The sequence below is a fragment of the Bidens hawaiensis genome, unplaced genomic scaffold (assembly GCF_021521415.1).
Source record: "Bidens hawaiensis isolate Kalapana, Puna unplaced genomic scaffold, B.hawaiensis_p1.1 tig00002553_1, whole genome shotgun sequence".
NCBI lineage: Eukaryota > Viridiplantae > Streptophyta > Magnoliopsida > Asterales > Asteraceae > Bidens > Bidens hawaiensis.
In genome coordinates this window covers 2934968-2951322 of record NW_027491139.1, presented here as the reverse complement: position 1 = coordinate 2951322, position 16355 = coordinate 2934968, and the positions used below count along the sequence as shown (strand labels likewise).

General features: G+C 38.2%; 2 protein-coding genes across 2 annotated transcripts; one reads left to right on the top strand and one right to left on the bottom strand.

Moving 5' to 3' along the window:
• The first annotated feature begins 9761 nt into the window (after nt 1-9761).
• Nucleotides 9762-12883, top strand: LOC143620217 (transcription factor SPEECHLESS-like). Its single transcript, XM_077091950.1, has 3 exons — nt 9762-10176; nt 10674-11186; nt 12500-12883. The coding sequence occupies exons 1-3, from the start codon at nt 9808-9810 to the stop codon at nt 12563-12565; spliced, it is 948 nt and encodes a 315-aa protein (XP_076948065.1). The 5' UTR covers nt 9762-9807; the 3' UTR covers nt 12566-12883.
• Nucleotides 12884-13705: 822 nt separating this feature from the next.
• On the bottom strand, nt 13706-15805 carry LOC143620295 (putative WRKY transcription factor 30). The gene is made up of 3 exons (XM_077091996.1): nt 15452-15805; nt 15235-15383; nt 13706-14165 (listed from the first exon to the last, which is right to left on the bottom strand). Exons 1-3 carry the CDS (start codon nt 15770-15772, stop codon nt 13871-13873), a joined length of 765 nt encoding a protein of 254 aa, XP_076948111.1. The 5' UTR covers nt 15773-15805; the 3' UTR covers nt 13706-13870.
• Nucleotides 15806-16355: the final 550 nt, after the last annotated feature.

Sequence of the window (16355 nt, the reverse complement as noted above, 5' to 3'; positions counted from 1 at the left end):
GGTGCTGTTCTTACTGCTAAAAAGGTCTTCGATTGAGGATTCTATTGGCCTTCTATTTTCAAAGATGCTCATGCGTTCGTAAAAAGCTGTGACCGATGTCAACGTGTTGGTAACATCTCATCCCGAAATCCAGAATGCAATTCAGGTTTGCGAGATTTTTGACATTTGAGGTATTGATTTTATGGGCCCGTTCCCGTCATCTAGAGGGAACAAGTACATACTCGTGGCAGTTGATTACGTCTCCAAGTGGGTCGAGGCCAGAGCCTTGCCCACTAATGATGCCCGAGTTGTAGTGAGATTTCTTAAAAATCTCTTCTCTCGTTTTGGTGTACCGAAAGCCTTGATCAGCGATCGAGGTACTCACTTCTGCAACGCGCAGATGGAGAAGGCGTTGCAACGGTATGGGGTCACCCATCGGCTTGCGACTGCCTACCACCCACAGACCAGTGGGCATGTGGAAGTGAGTAACTGGGGCATTAAACGCATTCTTGAGAAGACGGTTGGGCTAAACCGAAAGGATTGGTCTGAAAAATTAGATGATGCTTTGTGGGCTTTCCGTACAACGTACAAAACTCCGACCGGTTCCACACCATTTCGGATGATTTATGGGAAAGCCTGCCATCTGCCTGTTGAGTTGGAGCATCGTGCTTCTTGGGCGCTTCAAACAGTTAACCTTGATCTTTCGACTGCTGGAGATAACCGTTTCCATCAGATACATGAGTTAGAGGAGCTCCACGATCATGCTTATGCACACTCGTATAATTATAAGTTGAGGACCAAAGAGCTGCATGATAGGAAGTTGAGAGGTGATAAACAGTTCAAGTGTGGGGACGCCGTACTCTTGTTTAATTCCCGATTCAAATTATTCCCGGGAAAGCTTAAGTCCCAATGGTATGGACCATACACAGTCAAGGAAGTTTTCCCGTATGGAACAGTAGAAATTGAAGACAAGAATGGGAGCTTCAAAGTTAATGGTCACCGTCTAAAGCGCTACATTGGTGAGAAAGCGAGCATGGAGGAAGGCGAGGTTTTGCGCTTTACGGCATCTTTAGGTTAGACTTGAGAGAGGGGTCGGTCTGAGGACCCGTTAAACCAAGCGCTCTCAGGAGGCAGCCCGAGTTTTTGATTTTCTGTTTTTATTTTTGTTTCTAAGGATCCTCCCAATTGGAGCCGCTCGTACTCAATCTCCATTCAAGCAGCTGATTTTGAGGGAATTTTGTTTGTCTTTTCATCTATTACAATAAAATTAAAAAAAAAACAAAAAATAAAAAACACAAAAATATGTTTATTTCTTACGTTTTGTTTTACTGTGTTGTACGCCGCTACATGCGAGCGAGTTTGAGTTATTGCAGGTATTATTATGCGCATGGTAGCTCTGATGGCATTTTGGAACTGGTTCTCCCGGGGTTGCGGCCGCGAATGAAATGCTATACGGTCACTCGATTGATACACAGCTAATAAAGATTCTGCATATAAACCAGGGGAGTAACCCGTTCTCTGTTTTAATTTTGATTACTTTTTAAGTTTTTATTTTTATTTTATTTTATTTCTTTTCCTTGTTCTCATCGATGACGATTTCGTTCTAAGTGTGGAGATGGGAATTTATTTACTTAGTTGTAGAAAAAAATTTATGAAAAAAATAAAAAAAAATGTTAAAAAAATAATAATAAAACAAAAGTTTCAAAGAAAAATGTCCCTTGAAAATGGTTTTTCTTCTATGTTAAACAGGAAATGATATTATTACCAATGTGCTAACGAACTCTCGGAACTTTTGAAAAATATAATATAATAATAAAAAAAGGGGATGGTTTGCATATCTGATTTGGGATGTGTCGGTAGGCCCAACTAGCTTTGATAGTCCTCTTTAGCATGTTTTTATATATATAATAATTAAAAAAACGGTGAAACCGAATTTCGATGCTTAGGGAGGATTACCATAATCTGAAAACTTTGAGATGGTTATACTTAGATGCACTCAAACCAACACATACCACATGTCCATCTTTTTACGAGCTTATAAATAGTTATATATTTTAGGGTGATATAAAAGATTGAAAAAAAAAGCAAGAAAGAAAAAAGAAAAAAAAAAGAGAAAAAAAAAGAGTATGTTTAGAAAGTTTGTTATGTATTGTATTATCCAAAGTTGTTCAAGAAAAGCAAAATACTTGTGAAGAAGGTTATGTATTGTAAAATGCCAAAGAAGCATTCTTTAAAGTTAGTAAAAGAGGCCAAAGTTGCACATACTAGACGGGACTTAGAGTTTACGTGTTACCAAGGGGATAGTGACTCCGAGGATACACTATTGGGGCTCGAAGGTTCTTAGTCGATAAATAAAAATTAGGAATTTATAGGACAAAGTCCAATAATATTAAGGAATAGCTCGTACGACCTCCACATGACCATTCATCCATCAAAATTTCACCAAGTGCATCTAATTAGTACCATCAACGAGTCCTTGGCTTATGATGATTTTTCGAACCAGTTTGCTTCGACTCTAGTTTTTCTAGCTCTCTTTGTCTGAGATGGGGCAGGTGTAGCCATGATTTTTGGACTTAAAACGCTTAATGCAATTGAGGGCTTGATTGGTTAGTGGCTGGGTTTAAGTGGACAACAATACCAGCAATCGCGGTCAATATGTCGAGCTGTTTCTTATTCTTTAGTAATGTTAAATAATCTGGGATTTTGTTGTTTTCACTTGGTTATGATCCTGTGTAGATTTCTTTTTCAGAGACGAAAAAGGTTTAAGTGTGGGGATATTTGATGTGGTCCAAATTATACATATTCTTATATTAATATTTCCTACACTTTTAATTGTTTTTAAGCTGAATTTTTTATATAATATTCCTCCAAAGTGGTTCATCTTTAGATTTGAAAGGTTTAAAAAGATAACGAGCTAAAATAGTATATTTTAAACATAGTTATTATTTTAGCTAAAAGTTTATATAAATTAAAGTAACAGTTGAAAATTGTCACATTGTTAATCTTAAAAGTTAATATATGTTATAACAATAATGCATGCAATCTCAAATTCAATGTTCATATATGATTTTATTTTAATAAAACGTGAGATGATGTAGGCCATGGAAATTATTGCTTGGAGTGTGGGCCCACATATAACAATATTAATTGGAGTTATGAGCAAGCCAGCCCACAAGAAAATAAACCTAGTTCCAAATTTATAAAAGGGGTCGGCTAAGCAGAGGAAAGAAAAAAAGAACGAGAGACATTATTATTTATTATTTGTCGAAGCATGAAATGAATCTGATTTTGAGATGAACGAACCACACATTTATCTTCTTCTCCGGTTGCTTGAGATCTGCAATGGCTTTTTGGGGGTGTGGAGGTGACTGCTAAGAAATCTCAAGGATCTCTTATTTATAGACACAAAAATATATGATGGCAGCTCTTACTGAGCATCCCCCCTTAATAAGGAGGTGAAGACCTCCTTATATAGAGAGCCTCATGGCCACCATCATGGTACCCTAATGGGCCTAGCCCAGTTAGAGTTACCTCCACAAAACCCCCTCAGCCCAATAACATTGTATTAGTCCGTATAATAAAATAAGCCAAACATAATAAATTTAGGGTCGTGAAACCGGGTTTAGTACCATACCCCTACAAGCCCCCCAAGTCCAGTGTTGCTCCTAGGCGTGCAAGCGTTTAGGTGGAGCGTTGGACTTTATAAGGTGTGCTAGGACGTGAGGCGGTTTTTTCCCTTTTCTTCGGCCTTGTCTTTATTGTCTTTGAGTTTTGGGAGGTTTTCTCCATGATGGTGACATGTTGTGGTCCTTATGATAATGATGGTGCACTAGCATGAATAAGATATAGCACGCATCATAACAATAGTGGTGCGGGGCCTGATAAAAGATAGAGTGCGCGTCTCGATAATAATGTAATGTAACTTGCGCGCGAGGCAGCTTACGAGTTATAGAAATAAATAAGCTTGCGCGTGAGGCGACTTACGAGCTATAAAATAATAAAGCTTGCGCGCGAGGCGACTTACGAGCTATAAGAATAATTAAGCTGGCGCGTGAGGCGACTTACGAGCTATAAAATAATAAAGCTTGCGCGCGATGCGACTTACGAGCTATAAGAATAATTAAGCTGGCGCGTGAGGCGACTTACTAGCTATAAGAATAATAAAGCTTGCGCGCGAGGCAACTTACGAGCTATAAAATAATAAAGCTTGCGCGCGAGGCGACTTACGAGCTATAAGAATAATTAAGCTGGCGCGTGAGGCGACTTACGAGCTATAAGAATAATTAAGCTTGCGCGCGAGGCGACTTACGAGCTATAAAATAATAAAGCTTGCGCGCGAGGCGACTCACGAGCTATAAGAATAATTAAGCTGGCGCGTGAGGCGACTTACGAGCTATAAGAATAATAAAGCTTGCGCGCGAGGCGACTTACGAGCTATAAAATAATAAAGCTGGCGCGTGAGGCGACTTACGAGCTATAAGAATAATAAAGCTTGCGCGCGAGGCGACTTACGAGCTATAAAATAATAAAGCTTGCGCGCGAGACGACTTACGAGCTATAAGAATAATTAAGCTGGCGCGTGAGGCGACTTACAAGCTATAAGAATAATTAAGCTTGCGCGCGAGGCGACTTACGAGCTATAAAATAATAAAGCTGGCGCGTAGCCATGTGGGATATTATTAGGCTCCCGACCTTTAAGTTTGGCGCGTGGCCGTATGGGTTTATAAGGATTCCCAACCTTTGAATATGGCGTGTAGCCGTATGGGTTTGGGGATTCCCAACCTTTTGGTTTGGCGCGCGGCCTATGGGTTTATGAGGATTCCCAACCTTTAAGTTTGGCGCGTGGCCTATGGGTTTATGAGGATTCCCAACCTTTAAGTTTGGCGCGTGGCCTATGGGTTTATGAGGATTCCCAACCTTTAAGTTTGGCGCATGGCCTAAGGGTTTATGAGGATTCCCAACCTTTAAGTTTGGCGCGTATGTGATATGCGCCATGCGCAGATGTTTCACGCGCGGATGTGATATGCGTGAGCATACGCGATGCATGAGCATATGCGTGAGCATATGCGTGAGCATACGTGTAGGTTTTGGCTTTGTGTCTTCATGACATCTTGATTTTAAGCCTCGTCTATATTTTGTGGGTTGACCCGCCTCGCTCGATGTAGGGCGGGTGCATACCCCCTTCAAGCCCCCAAGTCTAATGTGTCTTGTCTCGCGCGAGCGAGATAAGATAGATATTAGACAAGTTTGCTTTTTCAATAGGGCCTGTTTTTTCTTTTTCTTTTCTTGCACGCGCGTTGCGCGTGATTCTATCCCTCTGGTGAAAACGAATCGTCAATGCACGTGGTTGGTTGGTGTTGGATCGCGGTGGTGCGGTGCTCGGCGCTAGCGCGCATGAGTGACGGCGCGCTGCTGCTTCATGGCGATGTATTGAATCGTGGTGGCGCATGCGTGGTGGAGATATATTGAATCGCGGCGGCGCATGCGTGATGGCGGTACATCGAACCATGGTGGCGCATGCACGATGGCGCGCGCGTGTGCTTGTTGAATATAAGGTATGCTTACACGTTGAAATTTGAACAAGGTTGTAAGGAATTTATTAAGTACTCCTTAATAGTTGTCATATTTCAGGCTATTTTGCGATATTTTGAATATGCTGACACGTGTCTTGGCATTTCGTTATTCCTCTTTTGCGCGACGTTATCGTGCATTTATTATAGGGAATTATGAATGAGTTCTTTAGCCTTTGCGCGTCTATATTTGGCGCATCCATTATAATCTCATGCGCGGCCCCGACCTGAAACCTCAACAACTGTGTTTTGGCATGTTCTCTGCCTTAGTTGTGCTTAGGTATGTTATGGTCGAGCCGCGCAATACTCGGGATGGATGCTATGAGTAATTTGAGCTAAGGCTCATATTATTGGGCTAAGGCCCTGACGTTTTAGAGTTAGAACTCGTCAACGCGTTTGAGCTTGAAGCTCGCGCATGTATGTTTTACTTCGTTTTATTTTTAGTTTGATGTCAATATAATGTTGTCATATTGCTCAAATTAATAAAAGGAAGTGTGAAACATGTATGCAAAGATCCAAATCAGGCTTGCACATGCATGGCGGCGGAGTCGTGACTCGTGGGCGAGCAGCATGGTGGCGAAGCTTGCTCCTTGGCAGCGCGCATGCATGGCGGCGGAGCGGTGACTCGCGGGCGCGCATGTATGGCGGCGAGTCTTTTGCGCAAAACCCACATGGTGGTTTCCGCGGAGTGAGAATTCGCTGGCGCGCGTGCATGGCGGCGGGAGTCTCCGTAATCTAGATTGTAATTTTAAACCTAAAATCCAGGTCTGTAATCCAGATCTAGATCTGTAAATCAGATCTAGATAGATCTGAAGCTCGGAGCGGAGAGAATTTAAAACCATCACAGATCCGGAGGTTTAATCATCCGAATCAGGTAGTTTCTTTTTTGGATCTACAAATCCTTTTCAGCTTCATTTTTGCACAGATCTGGAAGCCTCTTTTAGATCTATGGATCTTTTTGAGCTTTAATAGAACAAGTCTTGAAGCCTCTTTCTGTAAACTTCCAGATCTGGGTTTTTCTTGGGAGAGATCTGAGGACCGAGACGAAAATCGAATGGTAGTTCGTTGCCGTCCCACGGATGGCGCCAATGTCGAAGCATGAAATGAATCTGACCTGATCCATGACAATGTTTCCACGGATTTTGAGATGAACGAACCACACCTTTATCTTCTTCTCTGGTTGCTTGAGATCTGCAATGGCTTTTTGGGGGTGTGGATGTGACTGCTAAGAAATATCAAGGATCTCTTGTTTACAGACACAAAAATATATGATGGCAGCTCTTACTGAGCATCCCCCCTTAATAAGGAGGTGAAGACCTCCTTACATAGAGAGCCTCATGGCCACTATCATGGTACCCTAATGGGCCTAGCCCAGTTAGGATTACCTCCACAAAACCCCCTCAGCCCAATAACATTGTATTAGTCCGTATAATAAAATAAGCCAAACATAATAAATTTAGGGTCGTGAAACCGGGTTTAGTACCATACCCCTACATTATTATTAGTGCACATTGGCGGCAGAATCTTTGAGCAGAGACATAAGTTTGCTTTTTGGGACGGGAGGAACATCATCACAAAGAAGTTATAACATATATATTATTATTCTTGGTGGTCGGCAATTAGGAGACAAGAAAGAACCTTGAGTTCTTGGTCAAAGGTCACAAAAAGAGGTTTGCACATCAGAATCAAGAATAAAATTCATTAATTTTTTGTGAGTAACTGTTCGAAGGGATACTTAATATTTGGTATTTTAATCTTTTGTTTCACTTTTTTTGTTTTGATCATGTTGGCTGTCATATTTGGTATGGTTTCAAGATTATTATTAACATGAGTAGCTAAACTTATTAGAACTACCTAGGTTTGGTTTATTGACGATGTGTTGACGATTGTTTTGGGTTGAGTGACGAATATATAATTGATTTTCTAGTGTCAAGTTCATATTATTATGGTTTTATTCTATGATTGCTAGTGAGTTTGTTCAATATTATATTAATTAAACCCCGTGTGATGTTATCTTTACATGAATTAGTTTCGTGTTTGGTTTAGGATTGCATGTTAGACTAATTACTTGGTGTTTTTGGTTGTTTGTGGTAGACGTCACCATAGAGTTTGTTTGGTTAAAGTTGTGCATCTCAATGGTTCGTCTCCTTTTAGTTGGACCAAGACATTAGGAGTTGGTTTATCTCTTTGGTCTACTCGATTTAGTTTGCCGTTGCGAGACCACGTGCGGTTTTCTAGCTGTTGATTAGGTTAATTTGTAAGCCGAGTTATTTAATCTTTAATATTGAATTACCCCTTATTCCCTAGGTTTGTTAGGATTACGGGTCTTAGAGGAATTTGTGATTTTGATACGGACCAAGTAATAAATCAATTGGGTACTTAGAAAATCAACTGTGCTTTATTATTTTTTTCTAGACGTTTTAATGGTCTTTAGTAAAACTGACCGTGGGGACCCATTTTCCCTTATAATTGTCTAGTTAGATAACCTTTAGAACCCGGCTTTATGTGTTCGTTGTCACCCGAGCGTCGTTGATAGTCGTCAAGATACCTTACCTGGGTGGTTCACCTTCATCATATTTGAGAGCTCCGTTTTAAGTTTTTCAGTTAGTTTCGTTAAGTTAAGTTAGTTTAAATTAATTAAAATAAAATATAAAAATAATAATAACATCATTTTAATAATTTAAGGTAGGACTTGAATTAGGGTTTATAATTTGAGCCGTTCTCACGTGTCTTTGAGTTCGATATCCGGACTTTCCTGATCTTTGCTATACGCGACCGGTACACTTGCCGTTTGTGTGAACCAGGATAGATTGTTTGGTTTTTAAAGCTTAGTTGCGATTCGTATTTTATTTATATATATATTTTCGCACATCATACTCTGTGCATTGGGTTCGGGTCGGGTATAGAACAGGGTATTCTAAAACCGGGTATTTGAATACCCTATTATCAGGCATTGAAAAAAACCCTATTTATGGGTTTTTTCGGGTTTTTTTCTTGGATTTTTCGGGTATAGATTGGATTTTTTAAAAAGTTTGCACATTTTAGGGGTATTTTTCTGGTATACACTGGGTATTTGAAATACCCGTTTCGGGTATTGGAAAAACCCGGTTCCAAGTATAAAACCGGTTCGGGTTTTCGGGTATCACCGGGTATAAATCTGGTCCGGTTCGGGTTCGGGTTTTAGTGCCAAAATGCATACCTTATCCGTACCCTACGGGTAAGGTCGGGTACGGGTACGGGTTCGGGTATTAAAAAAACCGGTTCCGGGTTTTTATTTCTGGTCCGGTTCCGAGTTCAGGTTTTTTAAGCACCTCTACCTTAGGGTATGGTAAGGCCCATTTAACCTTCAACTGATACATAGATGGGCCTATGGCCTCGTTCACGTGAACCGGGTAGCTTATGGCATCCACATGGGCTGGTGGTACTTGCAATTGCATGACCCGGTCCAGGCATCCGCATGAACCCACTCGCATGGCGGGTCACACTCATATGGACCTACCCCCCATCCGCATTTGACCCTTGTCATGCAAATGTGACCCCATTCGCACTTGGTGTTTTTGCATCCTAGTGCTTTTGGGTTCATATTTATACTAGGCCTAAGCCCATATAGAAAATCTGGTTTGCAGATACCATCCGGCCCACCCTCTTACGATTACTTCCTGCCCAGCCTATTGCTTGATTATGCGCTCCCAGGTTCACCGTCTTCTAGCAGTTTATTTCCCGATCGATCAAATGGTGTGACTAGTTCCGAAGCTAACCCGATTATATATGTTTACTCATCTTTTATTTGGTTCGAATCTTAATTTACTCGTCCAACACAAGCTAATATTCTAACATGCTCCTTTCGAACCAAATTCATTACTTTATGATATGACACAACCTGATCTACCAAATTTCGTGCCAAGCAAATAACAAATAAGCCATCTCTAAATCTAAAACAAATAACAAATAAGCCATCTCTACATAAAATATGTATCCATTGCTTAAATTATTGTACTTTTTTATCATGTGTTACATTTTAGTTTGGTATATAGTAGTATATTATATAGTAGTACATATAGATAAAAGCAATAATAAAATGCTTCACTAAAATTCATGGTTGAAGAGAGAGGAGATGATGTCGATAGATAAGTCACCATCCATATTCAGATGCCTATTAATATTTCCTGTTTTTGGCATTTCTCTACCCATGATCTTCACTAGATTCCCGTTTGTTTCTTGTCTTCACATTATTCTTACTTACTTCTAAACCATCAAAATGGTTGGTGAGTCTTTCTCGTTACCTGATTTCGTAGAACCTTCGACCGCAGTAACATCTCCAGACGACATATTCAGTATTCTTGAGGCGTTGGAGGGTGTTTCTGATGAATACATGACCTTGACTCCATTAGATGAGACGGATTGTGGTGTCGGTTTGGATCAGTTAGTTTCCCCGAAGTCGAAGGTTGAGGCATTTTCACCAAGAACCAAGAGGCAAAAAGTGTCATTGCCTTTGGAAGAAGGTAATGAAAACTCGGATGGGCCGTTGAAGACGAATCATGTTACGGTGGAGAGGAACCGTAGAAAGCAGATGAATGAGAACTTAGCGGTTCTCAGGTCACTGATGCCTTGTTTTTATGTCAAGAGGGTATCATACTTCACTCTCATTTGTTATATTTCTTTATGGGGTAGCTATAGACATCCGTCTGACGATATTTAACCTCACACTGTTCTAAATAGCTATAGACATCCAAATTCACACTCTTTATGGGGTAGCTATAGACATCCAAATTGAGTTCGGACGGTCGTTCTGAGCAAAAAGTTTCAAAGTTTGACCATTTGTGTGCAAAACAGACGTCTGCATATTGCCTAGACGCTATTTTGACCCCCCCCCAAAAAAAAATTCAAAGTGTGACCATTAATTATGCTGAGAACGGCCGTCTGGATATTGGATGGACGGCCGTTATGACTAGTAATTTTCCTAGTTTGACTTTTTTCTTTTACCAAAACGGCCATTTGAGTGTTTTGTGACGGCCGTTTGATGGTGTGAAATCAGATGTGGGTGGTGTAGCTGTAAGTCTATGACATGCAATCTTAAATTTATTTTGATAAACTCTCCTTGTGTTGTGTTTATGCAAACGTTAGGGTGATCAAGCATCAATAATAGGAGGGGTTATCAACTTCATCACTGAATTGCAACAAGTGTTGCAATCTTTAGAAACAAAGAAGCAAAGAAAGGTGTATAGTGATGTATTGAGTCCAAGGCTATTACCAAGTCCACGAACTCTACCTCTAAGTCCAAGAAAACCGCCTTTGAGCCCGAGGCCAAGCTTGCCGATTAGCCCAAGAACCCCACAATCGGCAAGCCCATACAGGCACAGATTATCATCATCCATGGCTAATACCACACCAGCTTCACCTTGTTATTCTTCCTCAAATTCTGACACCATTAATGAGCTTGTTGCTAACTCGAGGTCATCCGTTGCTGATGTTGAGGTCAAGTTCTCAGGGGCTAATCTTCTTCTAAAGACTGTATCACCGCGGTTTCCTGGGCAAGTAACAAAGATAATATCAGCTCTAGAAGACTTATCTCTTGAAATCCTCGAGGCTACGATCGACACTGTTGATGAAAGACTGGTTAACTCATTTACCATTAAGGTAATCCTATCTCTAAAGATTTGCATGCACACTTATTATGTCCTTTAATGTCATTCTCCTATGATCTTCTTTTAGGGAAACCTAAATTAATTACCTTTTTGTTCTTTTATGTTATGTACTAAATTTAGAAACCTAACTTTAGCTATATATCACCCGGTTGTCCAAGTTTTATAACATATAGCCATATAGGCATATAGCTTTTGGGGTTTGAATTCAAGTCCACTTAAGGATTATCTATATAAGATGTATTCAAGTACCATCAAACTAAATATATGGTTATCCAGATTAATAATTAATTTAGCAAGTAGTTAATCTTTTATCGTTTAAAATTTGTGTCTTGTTATGTTTTGTCCGTGCTACCATTGCTGTAAAATGGTATTGCAAATTTCCCGAGGTTAGCCAAATTTTAAGGTTTTCAAATTTAACTATTTGACATACCAATTGGTCTTCTGGTCCAGTTGCATGAGGGTAATAATTAAGGCTCGGGATCTTATGATCTGAAGGGGTTTTCTCACATGAGTGAGTTTCCTCCTTGATAGTGTTCCTGGGTGAATTACGCCTAGAGCGTCAATATCATAATGAACAGTTGACATATTGTATCGGGAATGCTTGCTTTTAGAGAGAGTTTCAAATGATTTTCAGAAAAAAAAAGTTTATTTGACATAAACTTGAAAGAAAATAATTGGAGAGAGGAGTGTAGTTATTAAATGTATGGAGAAGAAGACACCATTATTCTCTTCATGTTTTATTTTGGTGGACCATTTGATCACTTATTAGGTGTGTTGACAAATATGGGTGTGAAACATTACTGCACATAGATTTATGGTTCATGCAATTTGTTTTTATGTAGCTCACACACAATGCACTGCATAGAGAAACGACATAAAAAATAAGTCACAGAGTGTAATAAAGGAGGTTCAGTAGATTCTGGAGATGAAAGAGGTAAGGTAACAGATAGACGTAGGGTACAGACATTAACTAAACAAGTTAAATGATAAAATGGCCATACAAGTGTACCATCTTAAACATTTATTTCCCTTTATTAATTATAACTCTATGTACAATAAAATGTTATATATTAACCAAAGGTTGGCTAGTTCACATTAATTAATACCATGGCTAGCTATTAAGTTTGTACTGGTAGTATCAGTCTTGGAACCAAAACCTACTGCTCCAAATTAAAGGAGGCTTATTCTTATTGGAGTCATGTTACCGTTACAGCATTAAATAAACATACGTATAAGTACCTTTTTGTATAAAAAAAAAATAAGTTAAGTTCTCTTTTTATATTTCTCTAACTTTTATTTTGATAGGTTGGAATTGAATGCAAGCTAAGTGCGGAGGACCTCGCACAACACATTCTGCTCACTTTTAGCTAGTACGTCAATCGGTTCAAATTTTCAGATTACGCTAACTTCGTGCTAACAGATGATCGTATCCAATGTGTGGTGTCGTGTTGTCATGTTTGATGTCTTGGCATGATGTATATTGGAGTAGATAGCGTCGTCTATTGATCAAGTAAGGAAGGTAAAAAGGCTTAGAACCCTAACAACATCTATCTCGATCTATTTATTGTAAGAAAGTGTTTGAATAAGATTAGTAACTAATCGATCTAACAATGTAACTGTTACTCGATAAGTTGTTACTTGATAACACGTGTACTTTGTCATTTGTAATTTTTAACTTCATCTTCGATCCTTTTATGTTTATTCGGTGTACATGATGAATGGTTAAGTTAGTTAGATAACATCATGTTCCAATTCGTTATGAACCTCGATTGAATGATGAATTCCCAATCCACGTTCAGGTGAATTCAAACGTAGACGAAATTACATTTTACAATTATTAATATGTGTTCAGGCACTGCATGCCCCGGCCCCTTAGCTAGCTAGGTCTGGCTGGGCCACTGCATCGGGTGGCAACATATTATACTACCGATTAGCGATGGTGTTAGTCCCACCGAAACATAATTGGAAAACAGTTATATATAGATGCTAGTTAAGCATCAACTGAAACATTGTGATGCACGGATGGTTAACCCTATATAAGGTATCATCTGGACTGATTTTATCATCGCACACAACAAATGAACGCTTTGAATGTACGTATCATAAAAGAACATTCAATTCTTTGCAGAAATTTTTCTATCTTATCCGATTAAGGATTTCATTTAACCCAAAATATACTTTAATTAATTTGAAATTAATGTAGTTACAAGAAGTTTAAAAAACTTTAAGATAGAATTCTATTATAAACAGGTAATCCCCAAGTTATTACATAATTAGAAATAATACTTATTAAACATGACCTATAACATTAATATTTGTGCAGTTGTACAAAAGTCAATAAATTTTTGTTACAATACAAGTATCACAAACCACATATTTAAGATATATACCTAAAATAAATAAAATATAATTCTTTGACATTTGTTAAAGTAACTTAAAAGTCTAGTCATTATACCTTGTTGCTAGCGTGAAAATTGGTCTATAGTTCAATAATGCAAAACAAGCATGCTACCCCTAATTATAGAATATTGAGTGATCAAAATTGAAGCCATTAGCAAATTCCATTTCATCAAATGAAAAGCCCACGTCAACAGTATGAGACCTTGTAGATGTTTCAGCTGAAACATGGTCGATTAGCGCAGGATCTAAATTCATAGTCCTTGGGTTTTTCTCAACTCAGAGTTCTGACTCTGGGGAAAAGGTGGACGTCGATGTCACTCCACGGTCAAAAGTGTTATCATGCATTGGGAGATTGTTAGACGATGAAGGGAAGTGAAACGACGTGGGACGTATAGCTTCAAAGGATTGGAGGGACTGGTTTTGCGGTGTTGAAGCTGAGCGAGATTCAGGATTACATGTGTGACTTCCATGATAGGTGATGTCGAAGATGCTTGGATCCTTGTCAAGTTTTTGCACTTGTTTGGTTGCAAGACAACCTTGTGATTGGCGATAGGTACATCTATAATAACCTCTGCAACATAAAAATAAACTCATTAGACGTTTCATAAAGATTTTGTTAGGCGTTATTTTTGAAATATTTCATTAGACGTCGCATTTTAAAGATTTCATTCCAATTTTGAGCGACTTCGTGTAGCATTGAGTATTTTGATGGTTTTATAGCCCGGCTTCTTGTGTAACTTCGAGTAATCGGATAGTTTTAACTTTTAAGACATGATGGTTGTCTAGGCTGGTAAGAAAGGGTGGGAACGTACAAAACAAAATAAACAAGACCAAAAATTGCATCGGGACATTAACAAGACCAAAACTAAACCAATTTTTCCAATCCAAGTTTGAGAGATTAATTAGTTGACTATTATATAATGTGTTTAATTAATAGATTTGGATTTACCAATTAACCTATTTTAACTAAGCATGTAAAATTCGGGTTAATTAAGTTGTTCAACTCATATAATATGTAAAAAACAATTTTAAGCAGCAAGCTAGGTAACATAAATTCTAGGACAAGTGGATACGTTTATTTAAGGCTATATATCATCATAATTGATACTAACTTTATAAATCAATTTCAATATTAATCAAATGAATTAGCCTCTTTTATGAAAAGACTTGGGTCCCCCCACACCACTTGCAAAGTTGCAGGATATGGACGTACGTCTCGTTATCGTACGTATGTTTGTTTTTAAATAATAATAATAATATATCAAATTTGAAATGAATATAAATTTGTAGTTTGAAAAAGCAAAATATAAAAATATTAATCGATGTGATGTTTTTTTTTGCTTCATCACAATAGCAAAAATGTTTTAAACCAGAATAAATAGTCCTTGGTCTATCAACTTTTGACTACTATTTGTTTTTTTTATAAGTGGTTTCTCAAATAAAAGTTTGACCTTGCTTGTTAAATTACTATTCGAGTCAACTCGTTTTCAAAAGAACAAGTTAGAATTTCAAACTCTCAAATTCATTATCAAGCCTTTAAGTGCGCGCGGAAATGATCAAAAAATAATTCTTTTTTTCTCACACGTTTCTTCGATCAATAAGTTAAGATTTATATAAACTCAAATGCGTGCAATGCATACCTCGGGTGTTTGGCGCCAAGAATGTCCTTTTGGCCGTATTTTCTCCAATCATATCCGTCATCAAGAGCTTCTTCGATCCCCATGTCGCCCTTTACATGGACTTGATTCTTCCACTTTTCCATATTACTCTTCCTACAAAGTACATAGATCTAAAAAATGAGTTTAAAAGAAATTAGTTACATTTAAGCATAATGGCATAAGGAATTAAGGATAATCACCTCTTGCCACTTGAATTATTGTGATTAGGATCTTTAAACTCGCGGTTTACTTGTTCGTTACATTGGCTTTCACTAAAGGAAACTTGTAAACCTATCCTTGTGATACCTGCACCGGCCTGTGAACATGTCTCGTTACTAGCATTTGGATTGAGCCCACGAGTGGTGAGTAAATATAAAGATTTTTCGTATGAAACGAGGATGTTATTGATCAAAACGTGTTGTAACTCTTTAGACGACGAAGCGTTGTCAAGGTGAATCTTGAGTTGCATTGCAAACTCCTTCCCTTGAGCCAACTCGGTAGCGACTCGCCTTTGATCCATGTTGGTTTTTCTTTATAAAAATAATGAGTTGGACCAAATTAATCACTATTCGATCTGCATGTGTGAGAGGGGGAGTATTGTTCTTGACATAAATATAAGGAGAATATAAGGGCCGGGGGATATTGACCAAAGAAAACGAGTTGATTTTTAAAATGGAGAAAATCAAAGTTTTAGTGATTGGAATTGAAGTGGAATTAGGATTAAAAGTATCTTGTTGACCACTTCTCTTTTCCAATCATATTAGAATCTTCATTATTATAATATTATAGTTTTATTTATAAAATAATTAAATAGATGTTGTAGCTATTTGAGTTCTACTTTACTATTATTATATATAAGACCTCTTTTTTTATTGTTGTAATGTTTGGAAAAGAGAACATTAGATTTTTGATCATTTATATTTTTGTAGGAGTGGTTAGGTGGTTACGAGATGTGAAATATGAGGTCATGAATTTAAATTTTAAACATATAAAATGCAAAAGTTAGTCGTTAAAAAACCCATTGGATTTTTTTTATTTATGATTTGAACAAACATGTTGTACTTGCTAGTTTTATTTTATTTATTAAAAGACGCGAAATTACA